Here is a 19,655-nt window from a genome sequence, read left to right on the forward strand (position 1 = left end):
CCTCTATGTTTACTCAGAAGCAAGTTTCATTGCATTCAGGGGTGGCTTACTCTCAGGTACGTTTGCACTGAATTGCAGCCTCGGGGACATTTTGGGGCTGCATGCAGACATACCTTGAAATTTAGCCTTGCTAGAAAAACCACCGTGGAAGCTATTATATAGTCGTCATAGTGCAGATACAAAGATGAAGAGCTAGGGCTGCTTCCATTCATTTTGACGGGCCTTGTGCGGGGAGAAACCTTGCAGTGCTGTTCTGCATCCAGTTACGCCTGTCTGCGACTTTGCTGGGACCGAAGCACATGGAACATGGGCGCATGAGAAGTGCGCAGAGATGTCCGCATATATCTTCATAACAAGATGAGGCGAAGCCGGTGTTCGCACAGAGCGGGCATTACTGATAAATGTGCCATGCTCCCAGCGGCTGTTATAGTGACACCTTCCTCCTTCTCTGCTTATTTACTTTCATAAAATGTCCTCATGCAGTCCCTAAGCAATCCCTTTCCACCCTCGGCTATCAGCCTCGGAGGCGGTTGTGTATTCACAGTAAGTTGCCTCTCGACATCAGTTAGATATTCTCCCTGCTCCACCATTCCTTGGAAAAAAAGAGAAGCAAACTGCCAACTAAGTCTTTATACAGGGGGTTCTTAAACGGTAGGGAATCCCCTCTCCTTGTTCTTCCCAAGGGATATATATTAACAATGTCTAATGTGCTTTTTTTTTTTTTGCAAATACTGTAAATGAAAGAAGCAAACACTTCATGCAATGTACTCATGTACCAGGGAGGGAGACAGAGGAGGTGGGTAGCAACCGTGGTAGTGACATTATAAGAATATAATCATTTTCTAGCAAAAGCGACATAGCGGTTCGCTGTATGGCATTCGTCGTACCTGCCTTAGTCATTTTGTTTTATTATGTTTTTTACGTTCGCGAGACCTTTGTCTCAGTGCAAATAATAAATTTCCTTTTATGAAGGAGCTAATGATGTGTGCTGCTTGTTGGGGGCAGTGTGTGTTTGCCGTGATGCAGGAGGAATGAATGGGGAGTGATTGTATACAGAAAGTTCCTCCACTTGTGTGTGTGTGTGTTTTACGAGCCTGGAATGAACCCACAAAATCCGCTGGGTGTTGGAACACCCTGGCTTCTGTGAATCTTGAAAAATGGCTCAGAGTTTGGGTGTGAGCCGTGCAAGGTGATTTACAATCCCCTTGTTGAGAAAAGAACTTGACTCAGGTTCCACCCGGGTTTCAATCCACAGCAGAAATCAAATGCATTGATTTCCCCCCTCATTTGGGAAGTTTTGTTTTGTTTTCTTCATACATTGCTAAGAATCTATAATTCAGGCAGCCTGTTCTAGTATAGCCAAAAGTATAGAAATTCCCTTTGCAGACTTCTCCACTCCTCGTTGAAGTATCTATTTCCTCCCCCCTCTTCTTTTTCTATTTCAGTTTTAACTAAAACAAATCTATTCACGCAGGAACAAAGGGAGCTTTTGTATCACATCATCTCAATCCCTGATTTATCTGTGAAGATTTACCGCTTTCGTGGTCTATACAAGAACCTATGCATTTTAGCCTCCCAATTGCAATAAATCTTTTTTCTTCCTCCCCTTTCTGCACCTCGAGCCACTAGTTTATTTAGCAAAACGTACATCACCTTTTGTTCCATTAACATTGCATGCATGTAGCCTTTGATTTAAATAAGTGCAGAGGTATGTCTTGGGGTAGAAATTTAGGGAAGTGGGATCGGGGGGGGGGAGTGGTCATGCTGGACATTCCAGAGGCTGGAAGTGACCACTGCACTATGCCACTTTTAAGTGGCCTTTGCGAAATCACCCGACTTCAGTTCTGCAAGGTTTTTGGTTTGTGCTGAAACATGCTGGGCATATTATTTTTTACCTCCTTTCACTTCGTCCCCTACTCCCCCCGCCTTACAACCACTATGGTTCCCCCCTCCTGTTATTCAGAGCCTTTTGCCCTACATTCCTACATTTCATCTACATTGGTGGGGTTAAACTTTGTTTTCTAAGATAACAGACTAGTTCCGTGAAAGGTGTCTGGCTTGCAGGTTTGCAGAGGAGTGCTGAAACTCAACAGCCGCCCGTGCCATTTGCAGACGTTTCAATGGGGGAACTCCATGCTCCTCTGCTTTCCACAGTGAGCAGAATCTGGCAAGACCTGAAGGCTGGCCAGTCATCTTTACAAAACAATATCAGATAATCGTGTTGGTGGTGTGTACCAAGAGCAGACTCCCTTTTCCTTGGGGCCACGTGCAAATCCAGGAGCGGTTGTCACTTTTCGTGACACAGCTTCAGTGGCAAGCTTAAAGAAGGAAAAAGCCACGGAGGCTGAATTGCCTTTTCCCGTCTCAGGGGTGGCACTGTTTTTTTATTGTCAAATAGTGCATTTGAGGCTCTTGGGTATCAGATTTCTGCCAGTTGCAAGTGTTGTTAATGCAAGATAGAATGCTGAAGCGTGTTCTACATATTCATTATATCCTTACTGCCTTTCAAATTGGGACATAAAAGTTTCCAGCCGACAAAAGAATGGATAGCCCACAGATACCTCCGGACGTGGCTGTTTCTGTCCGTGATTAGGCAATTGGCTATTTTATAAGGTTGCTGTGGGCCATTATTTGCAGGCTGATAGGACTTTGTGGAGCTGCCAGGACACCTGCTTCATTCTGTCCATGACCAGCAGAAGACCCCACATTTAATCCCCGGCATCTGCAGGTAGGGTTGGCAGTGTCTCCTGTCTGAAACCCTGGAAAACCACTGCCAGTCCGTGTAGACAATACTGATTTAGATGGACCAGTGGTCTCAAGGTATAAGGCATCTTCCTCTGCGATTAATAGTCCCGGCCAACCATTTTACTACATTGGAATTGAGTTATGTTTGGTCCGTTTCTCATGTGTGTCAGTCTCTGGGCATCACCTTTCTTTTAGGTTTATTATTTTTTGTGTGGAAATCAATGCAAAACAACAACAACAACAACAACAACACACCTTGGCTCCTTAATAATAATAATGATAATAATAATTTATTGAATTTATATACCGCCCGGAGTGTCCAGGGCTGTGCTATTGGTGAAATGTAGACATGAAATCTCTATAATAATTAAATTTTCAGTTTGAAAAGGATTTGCAGGCTAAATATTGGTACAGGTGGGATGGTTGGGCAGGCAGGCAAAGGTTTTGACCAACTGTTCTTTTAAGCTGCGGCATCTTTAAAACAGTCGCTGAGTGATCCAAGTTACCTTCTCACTTGCAAACTGCATGCGTGTGTGCACGCGTGAAATAAGTGCTGATGGACACACAGCACCATCTAAAAAAGATGGTTTTATGGGTAGCATCTTAAAGGCAAATGTGCTTCCTCCAATGGGCTTCCGAATGTTCTTCACACAACCAATATTCAGAATTCTCCCAGCTGCTGCGCCCAGATCTTGGGAGTGCTGGAAGATCCTCACGGGGGGCAGAAGCGGGGAGACTCTTTGAAGTTAGGATTTCCCTGTAGAGGGGTGCAGCTGGCAAGTGCTGCATGATTCATCAGTTCATCATTACAAAACGCAGTCAGATCTGGTTAATCTGCAGTCTGCTCATCTGGGTTTGTGAAGAGATTTACATGGTAACCAACCTTACAGTACCCATGGCAATTGTAGCACCCGCTAGCACCTCTGCAGATAAATAGCAGCGGCAGCAGCGGCAGCAGCAACAACAACATTATTTCCATAGGCTTCTGGGCTCGAACATCTTTCTGGTGTCGTGCAGAACTTGCATGTAGGCAAGAACCTTGGGAAGCAGCAAGACATTGGCCCCTGATACAATCCACTATTCTTTCCCCTCCTTAAAAAACCACAACAATAACAAATAATCATTTTTGCTTGCCTACGCTGTGGATTGATAAGATTAGAAAGGGGAGAGAGAGCGTACAGCCACCTCTTCCAATACCCCCCTCCTTTCATTTACATTTCTGCCACATGAATACAATTTGGATATTTTGAAATGACGCATGACCTCAAAAGGGACCACTTCACATATTGCATTTTAAAAAGATAATAAGAATGTGATGTGCATTCTGTAAGGTATGCTCTCGTTGAGGAGCTGGGATTAGCTTACAGCTCCCTCTTGACTGTAGGATTGGGTGGCAACAACAATATGTGAATCGGTCCTCAGGAGCTCGATTTGATGTCCATGGCAGTTAAAATCCACGTGGTTTTTCATGTAGCGCTGAGGGTTTCTTTGCTCATGCCCAAAGCAAAGCATTAAATCAGCTTTGCCCAGCCAGATAGATGTTGCTGGACTCACCATCCCTGACCATTGGCCGCACTAGCTGAGACTGATGTGTGCTAGAGCTGGCTCTTGGACCTAGGCCTTGAGGACAGTTTTGGAGAACGGCCCTTGGAAGATGCATTCAGGCAGAGCGAGCTCAGATGTTTGATTCCTTCTTTGGGGCTGAAATCAGCTGCCTCAAACCCTCCCTTCTTGTTTGAAGGAGAATCTGGAGTTATTCTTCTCCCTCCATCCCTTTCCAAACTAGATGACGGAGAGAGCAAAGTTTGCCAAACCCCTGTAACCTTTGAAATTCAGGAACATGGCTGAGGAGAAGCTAGACTTAAATCTGAAACAGTTGGGGCCTTATGTTATTATGGCACCCGAGCATAATGTAGAGTTCAGCTTGGACCTATGCTGGCTTTGGGCACGAACTATTAATTTCTGCTCTTGCGCCAGCCCCATGAATGTGTCTTGGGAGCTGTATCTTGTGGATCATGCCCCCTAACATGTCCACAGTGGATGTGTTAACATCACTAAGCGAGGGCAGCATTTTTGAAGGAAAGAAAAGAGCATTGTTCAGACCTAAGTACGAAACAGAGCTTCTCCTCACCTTTGGCCATGGATAGGTGATCAGGTTTTTGGATATTTTTATTTTTTTATGGCAGGTTAATTAGCAGTGGAGGAGAGCTCTAGCCTACCAGGCTCTGTTTACTCTGGGGAAATCCTGTCAAAGTTAATAGACCTGCTCTAGAGTAAGCAGGCTATTGGTTGCAGTTAACAGATAATGCATATCACAATCTAGCTGATAAGCTTGACCTTAAATGAGTTACTTTAATTCCGATTGTAATTTAAATAACTTCAAAAAAATAACTACACTTTTCTTGATTCCTTTCAAATTGATGATGATCATTCAGGAGGGCTTTGGTTGGGGGGGGGTTAGTTCAGGGAGTGTAAAGCTGATTTCCTAAAATGTTAAGACTGCCAAAGAATGAAAAGGATACCAGATTATTATTATTTAAAAAAGAGCTATTGCAGACTGCTTTGATGGTGGGGGCAGAGGGAGAGGAGAAGATTTCTCATGAATGGGCACATGCGGACTTAACTAATTACGGTCAAATGCTACTGAGACCATCGTAATGCAAGATGCCAAGTTGGGCAGATAAACCGTAGGAAATGGCAAGCTTAATAACTTTCGATTCCCGGACCATCTTGCAAAACGGGAGAACTGTGCAAGGTTTTATTTTATTTTATTATTATAATAATCCTTCTGTGGGTGCTTAAACGATTAGTTAGAGAAATGAAAAGGGGGAAAAGTGAACAATTCAAGTTGCTGACAACTGAAGGAGATTTTGGAATTTCTACATTGACAGAGTCATGGGAAGCTTAGCAAATCTTGCAGTTTTCCTGCTCTCTTCTTTTCCTGGAGCGGGGAAAAAAAATTTCCTTTATCAAAACGATAATAAATGATCCTCCCCCCCCCCCCGCAGTTTAAAACAACAACAGCGACACCAGCCTAATGTGCGTAGCCCGAATACTCTAATTTCAAGAGCCCATCTTAACTTCGAAGCAGAGCAGGATGGCTATAGTAAATGCCAAAAGGTGTTTTTGGATCCTGTGCTACAGCTTCTGTTTCTTTACATACCTTGGCTCTGTTCAGCTGTGCTGCTTACTTTGCCTCTTCCAGTTCTTTTACCTTTATCTCTCCTTTTGTGCGTGCGTGTTTTAATATTTTGACACTCTGCTCCCACCTAATAGGAATTCTTTTCTAGAAACGGTGCATATGTTGTCTAAAGGAGTCTTTTCACAGCACTCGTATCCCCCCCCCTCACCTCCGTTTCTTTCTTTCCCTTTTGGCTCTAAAATTATGTATATGTAATTGGTAATTAAAGGTGCAAGCTCTCTTCAATATAAACAGTATTGCTCAATGTTAGATCATTAAAGGGAACAGAAGCACTAAATAATTACCTTTTGCATTGTGACAAACCGTTCGCACAGAAATCCACTCACTTCCCCCTCAGCACCAGGGTTATGATTACATTTTCACGATGGCAAAGAGTCTTTTCATAAAATAAATTGGTAAATTAATTACGTTGCATTGTCTACCGGCTGCTTTTAAAGTAAACTTAGAGGAAGGGGTTGGGGGGGGGGAGGCTGAAAGTAATTAATGGGTTTCACACACCATGCATTATGCCTAGAGTTGAGTTACCTAGTGGATTAATTTGGCTACAAGTAAGTGGGGGAAACTCAAAAGCTTTCGCCCGTGAATCTTCTCTTCCTTAGGCTGCTTCTTGTTCATACACCTCCGTCGACTGTAAGGGGTGGCAGCGTAGGCCTAATTTGAAGTGCTGCGAAAATAATAAGCACCAGGTTCTGATACGCTTCTCTTTCTTACATAATGCGTGTGCTTAGTGGGCAGTGATGCAGTTTATGATACGTATGATTCATGTACCAATTAGCAATCTTTTTCAGAAAGGGAAGTTAAGATTTGTTTCGACCTCCAAATAACCATTTCTCTGGCTGAACCTGTGAAATTAGCCTCCGGGTTAGATAAAGCAGTCTTCTCTCATTATTATTACTACTACTGCTCTTATTATTTTAAATAAATAAAAAAAAGATACAGCAGCTTTAACAAAAAATAATAATCAGGAAATATTTGGGCAAAGTTCCCATTCAGTTCAGGGATTGCAGTTCAGAATTACGACAAAACGTTTTGCATTGTCCTGCTGCTTTTAGATCTCCAGGAAATTCGGAAGCAAATCACCAATGCCAGTATTTCCATGCATTCGTTTTTCCCCCCTGCAGAGCTTTACTATTCCCATCTCCAGATAAAACTTCAGTGGCTCATCTCTTTTATTTACATGCTGTTAGTTCTCTGCGTATTGATCGGGCCAAATGATAAAATTTTTGTTCAAAGCAAAAACCCCGCCAGCCAATGGGAATTGTGCCTGATTGAAGACCATGTTTCGTGTGGTTTTTCAATTAGGCTGCAATGGAAATATATATATATATAAATAAAAATAAAAAGTTTGTTGCGCGGCAGCCTGTGAATTAGCAGCTTTGAATGCGTTAGTTTTTCATGCAAACTTAGTTCATCGCAAACTCCTGATTATTCAAATTCCTGGAGAGATGTCAACCAGCCCCATTTCAGTATGTAAAGGAGCATTTTCTGTTTATATGATCTGGTGGTCTAGAAAAAGGTTGTGCTTCCTCCAGACAACTTGCCTAAATGTGGGTCTACGGAATCTTTAGGCAAAGCAAAGTATGATATGAATGTGAATCTGGAAATCAATTCCTGTCCCTCAAATGCCTTGCAGTTTACAGCATCTTGAAGAAATTTTTGTGATATTTAAGAGGCTTTGCTTAGCAGCTGGTTTCACTGAAATTGAACTTACTCCCAAACGTACATGAATACGCTTCACCTGTAAGTTGACCAAATTCATTTGGACTGAAGTGCATGTTTGTTTGTTTTTGAATTACAATATTTTTCTGTGCATTATTATTATTATTATTAATTTCCCTTCCGGCTGCTTTAAAAGTTGCTGCTCGGTGCAGCTGCCCTTTCAAGTTCACATTCTGCTGCCATCGGGGTTGCATGCAAATCCAGCGGCGTAACGTAAATAAAATGGAGACTTGAGGTTGCCAGGACCTGCTATTAAAATTCTATAAAACCAGCAAGTATTTGGGGAGAGAAGATGGAAGAAAGGATGGCGTGTGGTAGAATTGCTATCCGACGGGAGAAAGTTTGGTTAGAGCAGACATAGGACTTTTTTAGTGCTGCAATACCTGAAAAAGGTGTACTTGAAAAGCAGCAGTAGGAAGGTATTCATAGTGCTGGATATTTTCCATAGGAAATTAAGCCAAATTCATTCTGGCATCTGCTATAATCTGGAATCTGAATGCCTGGTGTCTGTATGCCTGTGGTGGAAAGACTGACCTCCAAGAACCCAGTAATTCACAAGGAACCTCATGCCCTCCCGTCTCTGTACATGGGAACAACCATGTAACCTAAGGCATTTTAAAAAATAAAATAATAAGCATATTATACAGCGATGTGTGCACAGCATTGGCCTTTAGGGGTGGGCAAGCTGAGTGCTGAAGGTGTTGCTCAGCTGAGTTCCGTGTTTGAATGCACTGTCTGCAATGAGCAAGGATGAAATTGTTGAGAGGTACTTCTGGCATCTTCTCATGGGCACTGCTGGGAATACGTGCCTGGCTGCTAGGTTTTGTAGTCCTGCATGAAGCTACACAGCTTGACAGCTCTGCAAAATTAACCCCTGAGGAAACACACTCAAAGTCTCCTTTGCCTATTTAATCCTAGGATTGGCCCTCAGTTCTGGCTCCTTAGTTCTCTGTCAACCAGGACATTAAAAGCATTTCTGGTGTACCTCTACCAACAGAAGGTCCACATCACCTTGGGCCAAGCGTGGGCAGAGGAGGAACGGCGTTGTGGCCTGATGGTCCCACTTGCTCCAGGTTGAACACATGGGGAAGGGAGAATAGGAAGCACATCCTTGGCTTGGCTTGGGTGCAAGACATGTTGCTTCTTTCTCTCATAAGGCCGACCGCCACTTTGGCTCAGCTGCCGACAACAAGAAGCGATTTTGGTGCTCGTTCGGGCGGTAGCCCCAGTGGTTCAGCCAGGCTTGCATTGGGTTGGCGGGGTTTGTGTGCTGAAAGCCTCTTCCTGCTCAAAGCCAGCCCAGGAAACCCCCTTCTGCATGTTGGTAGGTTGCCCATATTGGCAAACGACAGGCACTTGTTTCCTGAGTTGGTTTTGCCCTTGTAGGGGAGTCTTGCCTCGGGCAATGCTTCGGACATTTTCCTGGCCACCGTGATGCAAAGACTGTGTCCCTGGGATTGCCTCTTCACCATTGAGAAAGGGAGCCATTCTTGAGGCTTCATCTTTCTTGGCCATTCTGGAAACTGAGCACACAAAGGCCCAAACTTTTTTTATGTAAGGTTTTCTGTTTGCCCGAAAGCTTTGTCGTTCTCTTTAGGCCGCAAACGAAACGAGTCTTGTACAGTAACATTGAGATGAGCACACACGGTAGATTTTTCCTCACGAAAATCTTAGTATTTTTTTTTTAAAAAAAATATTACTACGATATAATCTTTAAAGAAAGCAATGGATGTGTTATTGCGTCATCACCAAAGTTCTCATTCCAAAAAGAAGGAAAGAGTGCTCGGGTTTGTCCTCACAGATCACAATTTCTCCTGAACGTAATATGTTGATCTATACATTATTGCCATGTCCCCTATTTCTGAAATAAACATTCTGGCAGGGAGGGTGGAGTGGAACCATCGTGTGGTGACCATTTTGACATCCACATTCTCTACCTATCCTTCCGCGTGCTCTAGAAGTGTTTTTTATCTTGTTGAACTGTTGCGTGCTTTAACACCAAAAGCTTTCCTTCCACGATATTTATTTTATTTCTATGCCACTTTTCAGGCACGCCTCGTGAAGTGGTTTACATAGAAATATTGGAAGAATAGAGATTAAGTAAAACCATGTATTAAAACTGCGGAGACAAGCGACACGGCTATGTGTTTGTGTGGTGGGGACTCTTTGAAAAGCAGAATTCTCCTCCCCTCAGGGAAAGATGGTCCCTGAGTAACCTTGTGGTGATGGTTGGGGCAAGGAGACGCCACCTCAGCCCAGTCGCTGGAGGGCGAAGAGTTGGCAACTCATTCAAGCAGTTCTTCTGTTTTCTCTTTACCCTTCTTCCCTCAGCGCAAGATGCTGCAACTCCTGTGGTGTTTGTTAAGAGAGAGGGAGGCCGCCTCAGGTGGAAGCTCTGTAGCTCAGCCACAGAACATTTGCCCTGCATGCAGAGCAAATTTGGGGTCAATCCCTGGCATCTCCTCATAGCGTTGGGAGAGACAACCGTCTGAAATCCTCGAGAGCCTCTTCTGGTGCATGTAGACAATATTGCGCCAGGTGGACCCAGTGGTTTTCCAGCCTAACTCTGTGGTCCTCAACATGGTGCCCATGGGCATTTTGGTGTCCTTCGTTGCTGGCCAACAAGGCTCCCCTGCTTCTTTCTGCAAAGCGTGTTCTCCTTCATGGAGAGCACATGTTGCGGTGGGGTCTAGCAAGTCATCCCTCTGTTTCTGGGCGGGTAAGATTAGATGGCCACGTTTGCGATTGGGCTCCTCTATGTTGTTGGGGAGATTTTAATGTTGCTATTCCTGATTGACAGCCTATTAGCTTTATATTCCCTGCGCACAGCATTGAGCTTCCTCTTTTTGCTCCCCTGCTGCTTTCTGCAAATTTTTATTTTTTAAATTTATTTTGGGGCTTTGTTGCTTTTTTGGGGGGGGATTCCTTTAATTTTTTGGGTTGTGTGATTGCTTTTTTATTGCCTGTGTTTGTTTTGTTATAGGAGGAGGTTTATTTTTAGGGTGTTCCGAGCACTGCCAGTTTTTCTTTTGCAAAATAGGTATTTTGTGGAGCCCACAGCACATTTCCAAATGTGCCCCCGGAACCCAAAAGGCATTTCTTCTGAGTCTTGTGACTGTACAGTATTTGTAAGACCAATCCTGTATATTCAGCTCTTCCAAAAGACCCATTGCATGCAGAGGATCCTATAAAGTCTGGGTTGGGGTGGAAGGAACATGAAGATATCCTAAACTGTATAGGATAGAGTAATAGGACAGCACTCAGGCTTATTCACAAAGGCCTATTTAAGAAAAAAGCTCTTGAAGCAATTCTTGCAAAATGTTGCCTCTATTGATAATACATTTTTTTCAAGTGTGTGTGTGTGTGTGTGTGTGTGTGTGTGTGTGTGAGAGAGAGAGAGAGAGAGAGAGAGAGAGAGAGAGAGAGAGAGAGCAACAACCCTATCAGGTAGGTCAGTTATTGTTTCCATTTGCAGAAGAAGACACTGAGGCTGACTTGGATAGAGTTGCTTAATTAGTCCATAGACGAAACAGTTGACACTGTCCATTGGGTCAAATCAGTTAATGGCTCCGAAGGCGATCTTAACAGGCTGTTATTGTTCTTAGCACAATACTGATGGGTATTCTTTGAAGATACATTCAGGAAAGCCACATCAGACCTGCCTGTTATTTTGCTCTGCAGACAGACTCGGTTGCAAAACGTATTTAAATCATTTGAGGAGAGACAAGCAGGGTGGGGAATATAAATATATATAAATGGCCTCGGTCCTGTATACTTGAAGGAGTGTCTCCTCCCCCATCGATCAGCCCGGACACTGAGATCCAGTGCTGAGGGCCTTTTGGTGGTTCCCTCACTGGAAGAAGTGAGGTTACGGGAACCAGGCGAGGGCCTTTTCGGTAGTGGCGCCTGCCCTGTGGAATGCCATCCCATCAGATGCCAAGGAAATAAGCAACTATCCTGCTTTTAAAAGACATCTGAAAGCAGCCCTGTTTAGGGAAGTTTTTAATGTTTAATGCTGTATTGTGTTTTTAATGTTCTATTGGGAGTTGCCCAGAGTGGCTGGGGAAACCCAGATGGGTGGGGTATAAATAAATTATTATTATTATTATTAGTGGGGTATAAATATATTATTATTATTATTATTATTATTATTATTATTATTATTATTATTATTATTATTATTATTATTATAAAAGGTAACCTCTTGGTTTTATGATAACCCTGTTCTAAGTCAGGCTATTAGAATTTATAAACAAAATTGCCCTCAGTTCTTTTTTTCTTCCTTTTCCCCTGACCCTCACTTTCTCTTTTCTTCTTCTTTTTTGTTTACCCACTTAAAGCAGAGGCTGACCATGTGGAAACCGCCATTGCCCACGAGGATGAGACCCTAGCGATAGGAGACCCGGTTGGGCTCGGCCTTGCGACGGGTGGAGCAGACCCCGACCTATTAACCTGTGGACAGTGTCAGATGAACTTCCCCCTGGGAGACATCTTGGTTTTTATAGAGCACAAGAGGAAGCAGTGCAATGGCATTGGTGGTTCCTGCTACGAGAAGACTCTGGATAAGAGCAGCCCTCCCCCATCATCACGCTCCGAGCTCAGGAAAGTGTCAGAGCCGGTGGAAATCGGGATCCAAGTCACGCCCGACGAAGAAGACCGTCTTCTCACGCCTAAAGGAATTTGCCCCAAGCTGGAGAACGTTGCAGGTACAGCATGTTTTGTTGTTTTTATACATTAAGTCATGTATGGTCTTCCACCACTGTCCTAACAACCATCCTCTCCTTTTCCAGAGAGAGAGAGAGAGAGACTTGTGGAAAGTCCCGATAATTCTTAAGACTTCTATAGTAGCCAGGGATGGGGTGGGGATCAAACGTCTGCCACATACTTTGGAGAACCCATTTCTTTTCAGGCTTCTGTGGAACCTGTTCTAAATAGTATTTCGTTTCATGGGCAGTAGAGGGCCCTTTGCTAATCTGATTTTTGTGAAGGGTGGCTACTAGCATAGGCCATGGTGCGCATTGAGGTGGCAGGTTTCTGAGCCCTCATTTGGCAACTGTGATACTCAATGCTTTTTCTCTCTCTAGAAAACTCACCATGATGTTGTTAGACTAAGTGCCGCACTTTTTAACAACAGGAAAAGAGGTACTGCATACCATTGAGTACCCCCTGGAAAAAAGCACTGGTGCTACATGGGTAAGGGGTTAGGAAAGGCCGGCTACCTCTCCCCTACTCCCATCCGCGACAGGTATCGGCCTGCCCCATAGTTCACAACTGGAAGACAATCTGTTGGCGATAATGCCTCACTTAGAAAACTTGGCTTTGGAAAGGTCTCACCTGGACAAAACGCAACGCCAAAGTTTCAGAGATGTTGTTAATAAATGCAGATTTCTTCTTTGAGCTGTAATGCACGTAGCTTCCAGACGAAGGTAGCACCTCCATTAACTAGGAGAAAAATGGTTGAGGTAGGCTTTCTGGAGGGTTAAACACCCTTAGAGGTAAATATCAACCCACTTTCCCAAGGCAGCCTGATGTCTGGACTAGGTAAAGAAAATGTCTTGGCTAACATTTCTGCTAGCTCATCTTGACCACAAATGTAGATGCACCCTCTTTGTCTACGCAGGACAGCAAGTCAGAAGGGGATATCCTTTGATGGGGTGGGGGGCTTTTCTCTCTAGGGGGCTGCATACTATTGGTGGGCAAAGCAATGGATGCGCCTCTTGACGTTTGCACAGCAGGCTACATACCCAAAAGCAAAAGCAGGTGTTTTCCACACCCTCTGCGTTCTTCAGACAAGAGTGTTATCATTGCTCAGAGGCACATCCCAGCTAGGCAAAAGCATCTGAGGAGGTTGGGAAACAGGACACCAGTGTGGTACATGGCGTGTGTGTGTGCATGCATTCTGAGGACTGGAAAGTGAAGATAGGCCACTTTTTTAAAAAAAAAAACTTTCGATTTAATATTTGTACGGTACTTTCCCAACAATGTTGAACTTGAAGCAGATTGCAAGAATAAGCAAACAACATTTCCACCAGTTTTAATTGTATATTCCAAATCGCAACAGCATATAAGCACAAAGCGAAAGCAAAACCATTCCACAAACAACTGATGCTGGTAAATGCAAGTTCATAATAATTCAAAAATAACATTTCCCCCCTGGGGGCTTAGTTTCCTGACCCCTGCCCATATACAGTGATGTGAAGGGGTGGGGAAGGGCAGTTGCCTTTGGTGGGAGGAAGACGTGAACCTGAACAACAGAAATGTGTAGACCGCAAATAAGAAATGGCTTCCTTTGTTCTCCCCACCACCCCGCAGTGAAACCTGTTTGTTGTAGTTCCTGTAGGTTCTTACCACCCTTGCAACTCTACTATTGCCAGGTGTCCGCCACAGTTAAATTGGTTTAAAACTGGATTAGGTGTGCGCTTATAGACAGGACAATACAAAACTAAACAGGTGCGCTTGTAAGCTGGATGTGTTAAGGTGCTTGTGCGTAGGCAGAACTGATCTCATTGGTTTTGGAAGCCCTTGAACAGGCCTCTGCCATTTCTGATATTTAAGTGCCCCATATGTTCCTAAATCTGGAGCAAAGAAAGGAAAGAGAGAGAGAGAAAACCACAGCACCTTTATAAATGCTTCACCCCAGAAATGAGTTTCTGTGAAGTACAGGGTGGAAAAAACAGCACGAGGTGGTCTGAGGCCAGAAGATGACAAGTATGGTGTATTTTCATTTCTAAAGTGCCTGGACGTTGCGGTGAAATTAGTTGTGTAGGTCAAAGCTGCCCTGAGGCTGTCTTTACCATGTGCAGCCAACACTTCTTCCGCAGATTGCCACTGGTCTTCTTAAAGGGTTATTACAGAAAGGAGGACTGTGTCATCCACCTGGATGAGCACCTTAAAGAAATTGCCTTGAACTGCGCACAATGCAGGATAACTTTTTTTCTTTTTCTTTAGCACTGGGCAGCCATAGAAAACTCTCCCGGTCTCAAACCAAACTGAAACTAGTCCAAACTTAACTGTGACAGCTCTGTAGCTGAAATGAATTGAATATAGCTCTGGAATAGAGAATCTGATGTCAGGGTTTTGGGGTTTGTTTGTGTTTTGGTTGTTGGTATTTTTAGAAATGAGTGGGGCTGACGCCTCTGCCTCAGAATTTGGCTTTCTTACAGGTTTGAGATTTTATGGCAAGGAAAAAAGAAGCTTGGTTCTTGGTATCTCCAGGGCTGGGGGGAACCATAGTCTGGGCTGTGCATCCTAAAGCCAAGTCGTAAGATGTAGGGACACAGAAGCTGCCATATTAGATTTGGATTACTGGCCAGCAGCAGATCTGCAGGGGACATCCTGGGAGATAGCAAAACATATCTAAGCTTAGAATGATATGTGGGATAACTTTTTACATGTGTGTAATATTAATCTTGCAGTGGGTGAAATGATTGGGTACATCCCCGCCGTCGCCCTTAGGCTTCAAGCCCTTGTACATTGCAGATCAGCTGTTGCATCCGCTTACAGGTTTCTGCAGCTGATTTGAAGAGTGCAGACCTAGCACCCAAATTTCTCTCAAGGTGCTTTCCTTTGCTATATGGTGAGTTGCGTTCCAGATCCAGACTGCGTCCCAGCCTTTCAGAAAAGCAGGTGCCTGTTTGAATGCTTGGCAGAGGCTTGGAAAGTAGAGGTTATTCTTGCATTGCAGGGGGGTTGGACTAAATGGCCCTTGAAGGTCCCTTCCAACTCTATGCTTCTGTGATTCTAGGTGGAGTTGCGTATGGTAAGAGACGTATACTACAGTGCCATGCAGAGCAGTTTGTCCCTTCCCATGATTATCAGAAGCCAAATAAACTATACACTGGAAAAAAATATAGCCAAATGACATTACACTCATTAAGTTGGCACACATTTCAAAATACCTAGCGTATAATTTTTTTTTTTTTTGGGGGGGGGTGTCTCGGTTATAGGACCCAGCCAAGCCATGACATCTCTGATTGTAGCTGTTGCATGGTAACATGTCATGCGCCTTGGCTGAATAGTTCCACAAACTTGCAAGAGCTATGTGATACTGAATGGGATGAAGTCACTCATCCTTTCTCAAATTTGCCCTGTAAGTTTGTCTGTCAGAAAAAAAAAATGTCACACGTACTTATTCTGGGCCAAAGCATATGTAGATGTGGTGTTAAATGGATTTTTGCATTTATTCTTACTTTTAAAATGGCAAGTAGCAGCTGCTGTCTCTGTGTGTGTCATTATTAGAACTGCAGCAGTTGGGAAAGGGGTAGTTTAAACTTTTCCTTCCCTATTGCTGTCCTGAAGAAAATCTCTCCTTCTTAACACGAATAGTAATTGCTAAAAATGCAGCTGTTAATCTGAATGATTAATATACCAACTGAAATGTCATTAGGTGTTAAAAAAAAGAACCCCAGAAATTTAATAATTGGGGGGGGGGGGATAATTGATCAAGGAGCATGGGAAATTTGTATAAATTTGGAATTATTTTGGTGTTAATTGGAATCTGTATAATTGGCAAAACTGTGGTAATATTGGGTAAATATTGGAAAAATTATATCATTTATTTTGTTAAAAATGAAGAAAACCTCTCATTTGAGGCTGTTACTTGGTGACTGGGGGAGTGCTTTTGCCTCAGTGCAAATAGCAGCTTTGAAGGAGTGATCTTCGTTAGGGCAGGGCTGGGGAGGATAGTGTTAAGCACCTCCACCCTATCTGCTGTGGTATCGATAATAATCACACACACCCTAAGATGCACGTTGCATGCAGTTGTGCTTGTCCGTTGTACACGCTGCTGCAACCAGGGAAGAGAGCCTGCAATAAGACTGCACAGCTAGAGAATCAGGAGCGAGTCTGCCTCACACTTTAATGATGTCTCTGAGATGCAAACCATTGCTTTCTCCCAGAGAAAGGAATAGCATTTCTGGTGTCGGATGTTGGGAGCCAAAGCCTCCTTGCTCCTGTGCACGCATAACCCACTAACCGGTGAAGCTTTTGCAAACATACAAACGTTCTCTCCAATTCATACCTCCCTTCGGAAGACGTTTTGCCATCCACGTTGCCAGCAGGTGCTGTGGAACTCGGTTTTGCCCACCTTCGATTTCCACACAGGTTTTGGGGTTGTGCTAACTTAGGTTTGTTTCTAGCACACTTTTGCAATTGCCGTGGCAATTGTGGAGGGTTAGGACCCCCTCCCCTAAAAAAAAGGGGGGGGGGAGAGAGAGAGAGGAGGCAAAAGGAATAATAATGATAATAAGCAAGCACACACAAGAAAGAAAGGGAAGAGCTGGAGCTCTTTAATCTTTCTCCCATGCTAAACCAAAGATCAAATGGAAATAAGCCGGATATTTCGAATCTGCAAATAAAATAAAAGAAGTGGTTCGTTTGACTCCCCAGTCCCATTTCCTTGACACTGGATAAAAACTCCCCCGGTAAATAATGGCAGAAATAAGTCATTCTCAAATTAGGGATTGAACTCTGAGATAAAGAGGTCTGCAGTGTCCTATTTTAGCGTAGGGTTTTTTGCTCACCTTCCACTCCCTCCTTTTGCTCCTTTTACTTCCTTTCTTTTTTTTAATAGCAGAGGATAGTTTTCAATAGTAGGATAAAAGCTTCATATTACAGCCATGGAGGGTAGCCATGGAAAAAAAAAGCCCTTACAGAAGTCATTCACTGAAAAGGCTTTAGTGGGATATACCAAGCCCCTTATTTATTTTTCAATAGAACGGCTTTCTGCATTAGCCAAGAAAATCAGAATCTGTATTTAACATTAAAGGTATTTCCCAGTGAGAGGCTGTAGAGCATTGTTGTTAGATTTGTTTAAAAAAGAGACTAAATACGATTTCATAAAAGGGAAACTTAATCTCTAAGGCAGCTTTCTCTCCCCCCCCCCTCTTTTTTTTTTTGGTAATAATGCAACAGCCTACAATATTTTCACTTTCTATGCGACGAAAGATATTCTTAGCTTTTTCTGTGCTGCGACAGGAAGAATGAAAATTTCTTTATTCCACCAAGAAATATGTAAAATAATCCTTTAGAAGAGCGGGGAAGATATGTTTGTTCAAAGCATTTAAAATGTTATTTTAATCAAAGGCACAAAACAGCCGACATGCTATGTCAGCTAAAAGGAGACTATTACATTTGAACTGCAAACTGCGCTCATCTTTTTTCTTTTATTTCCTTCCCCCTACCCCAGCCCAACCTCTTTCCCCCTCCCTTCTCCAGCACTTTGAAACAAATTTAGAATAAAAAAAAATTGAATAAAAAAAGAAGAAGAGAAATAAAGATTAAAGAATAAAGTGTGTGTTGAGGGGGGAACTTCAGTGGCTCAAATGTGTAAAAGTAATTTAATATGGCGGAAGCATTAATTATTTTAGCTTAATTGAATTCTGAGGACTGCAGCCGTTGCATTTTTGTTAGACAAGCTCTGTTTATTATTTCTTTGTGTGTAGATTAACAGTAAAGGAAACATAGATAACTTTCACTTATTTATTGTAAAATAAATGTGTCAATTCATGTGTAGAGCAAGCTGTTCAAAGATAATGGAGTCTTTATGTTTGAAGAGTGGGGAAACAGAAATGGGAGGGGAGGGGGCGAGAAAAGAAAAATAGAGATCTATGAAATGCACAGTTGCCCTCACAGAGCTACTTACAAAGCTACTTTTCTCAAACTCATGTCATGTTCCTTGATCTCTTTTTATTTAGAACGATTTGTGGATGTTGCTGCATCTGCCTCTATAATATAGTTCCTCTGGCCGTGTGGAGCCAAGAAATGTCAAGCACTGAGTCAGGCTAATTTTTGCCTGACTCCTTTTTCACGGAGTCTACAGGCTGGACCTGCGAGAGGACGAAGGAAGGGGTGAGCAGGACCAGCTTGACCCTAAAAGGCAGACTAGGAAATGCTAGATTTCTAAGCAAGACACCAAATGACTCCTTAAACCAGGGTTACCAGTTGCCAAAACCGAATGCCTCGTCGTTACCATTTTTGGTCCAGACGGCTCAAAAGTCGTATTATTTTTTCTTGCACATAGGACACTTCGTTCTGATTGTGCAGATAAAATATAACAGATTGAATTCTACAGGATGCGTTGCCAGTGTGTGAAAATGGTCAAGATCCAAGGCATGCGCCTCTAGACGGTGGAGTCATTAGGCACCATGCTGGCTCCTGCACCTCTTCACTTGGTCGCAAGTGGCCAGTAGCCAGGTGCAAAAAACACCTGGTGAATTTCGAGCACTGACACTAGGCGGCATCGAGTTCAAGTGGTATCGAGAGGCAGTGTGCAAGGTTGGGTGTTCCTGCGTGTTTCTGGCCTAGCTTGCATCCCTTAAAATGGAGGGCATCCCAGAATCCTCGGTTGCGTGTAGGAATGTTCTCTGATGTGTAGTTTGCTTGTGAAGGATGTTTCTGCTGGCAGGCCTAGAATGGCGGAAAGTTGAACCATAAGCTGATGCTTCTAGTCTGAAAAATAAGGACAACGGTGTTTCTGGCATCAGGGAGCTAATTTTCTATCACTTAGTAATATATTGAAGTTGGCACTGCATCCTTATCTTTTGGCTTTCTAAGTAGGGCGTAGGGCTATTTCACAGTGCTACCTATTAGTACTTGGCTATGGTGGTTGGTCAAGAGTGTGGAAATCTACATGGCTGCAGGCTATGTCACTCTGTTGAATACATGCCTCTTGCTTTCCACCCACTTGCGATTCTGAGGCCAAGCCTTTATTTCCTTGTTCGTCCTGAATGCTGCTAGTAAATTCAGCTACTAAGTCTGAACCTCAGCAGGCTTGAGCAACTTCGGGGTTTGCAGAAGTACAAAAAGGGGGGGGGGAATCCTAAAAGGAATAATAATAATAATAATAATAATAATAATAATAATAATAATAATAATAATAATAATAATTTATTTATTTATACCCCACCCATCCGGCTGGGTTTCCCCAGCCACTCTGGGCGGCTTCCAACCGAACATTAAAAACACAATACAGCATTAAACATTAAAAAAC

The 19,655-nt window shown here is 43.2% G+C and overlaps 1 protein-coding gene across 6 annotated transcripts in view; it reads left to right on the forward strand.

Annotated features, from left to right (window-relative positions):
- The window catches only part of BCL11B (BCL11 transcription factor B), a 166,002-nt gene that overhangs the window by 9,040 nt on the left and 137,307 nt on the right, over positions 1–19,655 (forward strand). For 3 of the 6 annotated variants that reach the window (XM_081191652.1, XM_081191655.1, XM_081191653.1), the window contains one exon: positions 12,010–12,372. In XM_081191652.1, coding sequence (XP_081047778.1) covers positions 12,010–12,372 — 363 coding nt within the window. Of the gene's footprint in view, positions 1–12,006; positions 12,373–19,655 lie in introns of those variants that run through there. The other 3 variants (XM_081191651.1, XM_081191654.1, XM_081191650.1) reach the window with 1 other exon arrangement.

Source organism: Podarcis bocagei (assembly GCF_964188305.1).
Source record: "Podarcis bocagei genome assembly, chromosome: 1".
NCBI lineage: Eukaryota > Metazoa > Chordata > Lepidosauria > Squamata > Lacertidae > Podarcis > Podarcis bocagei.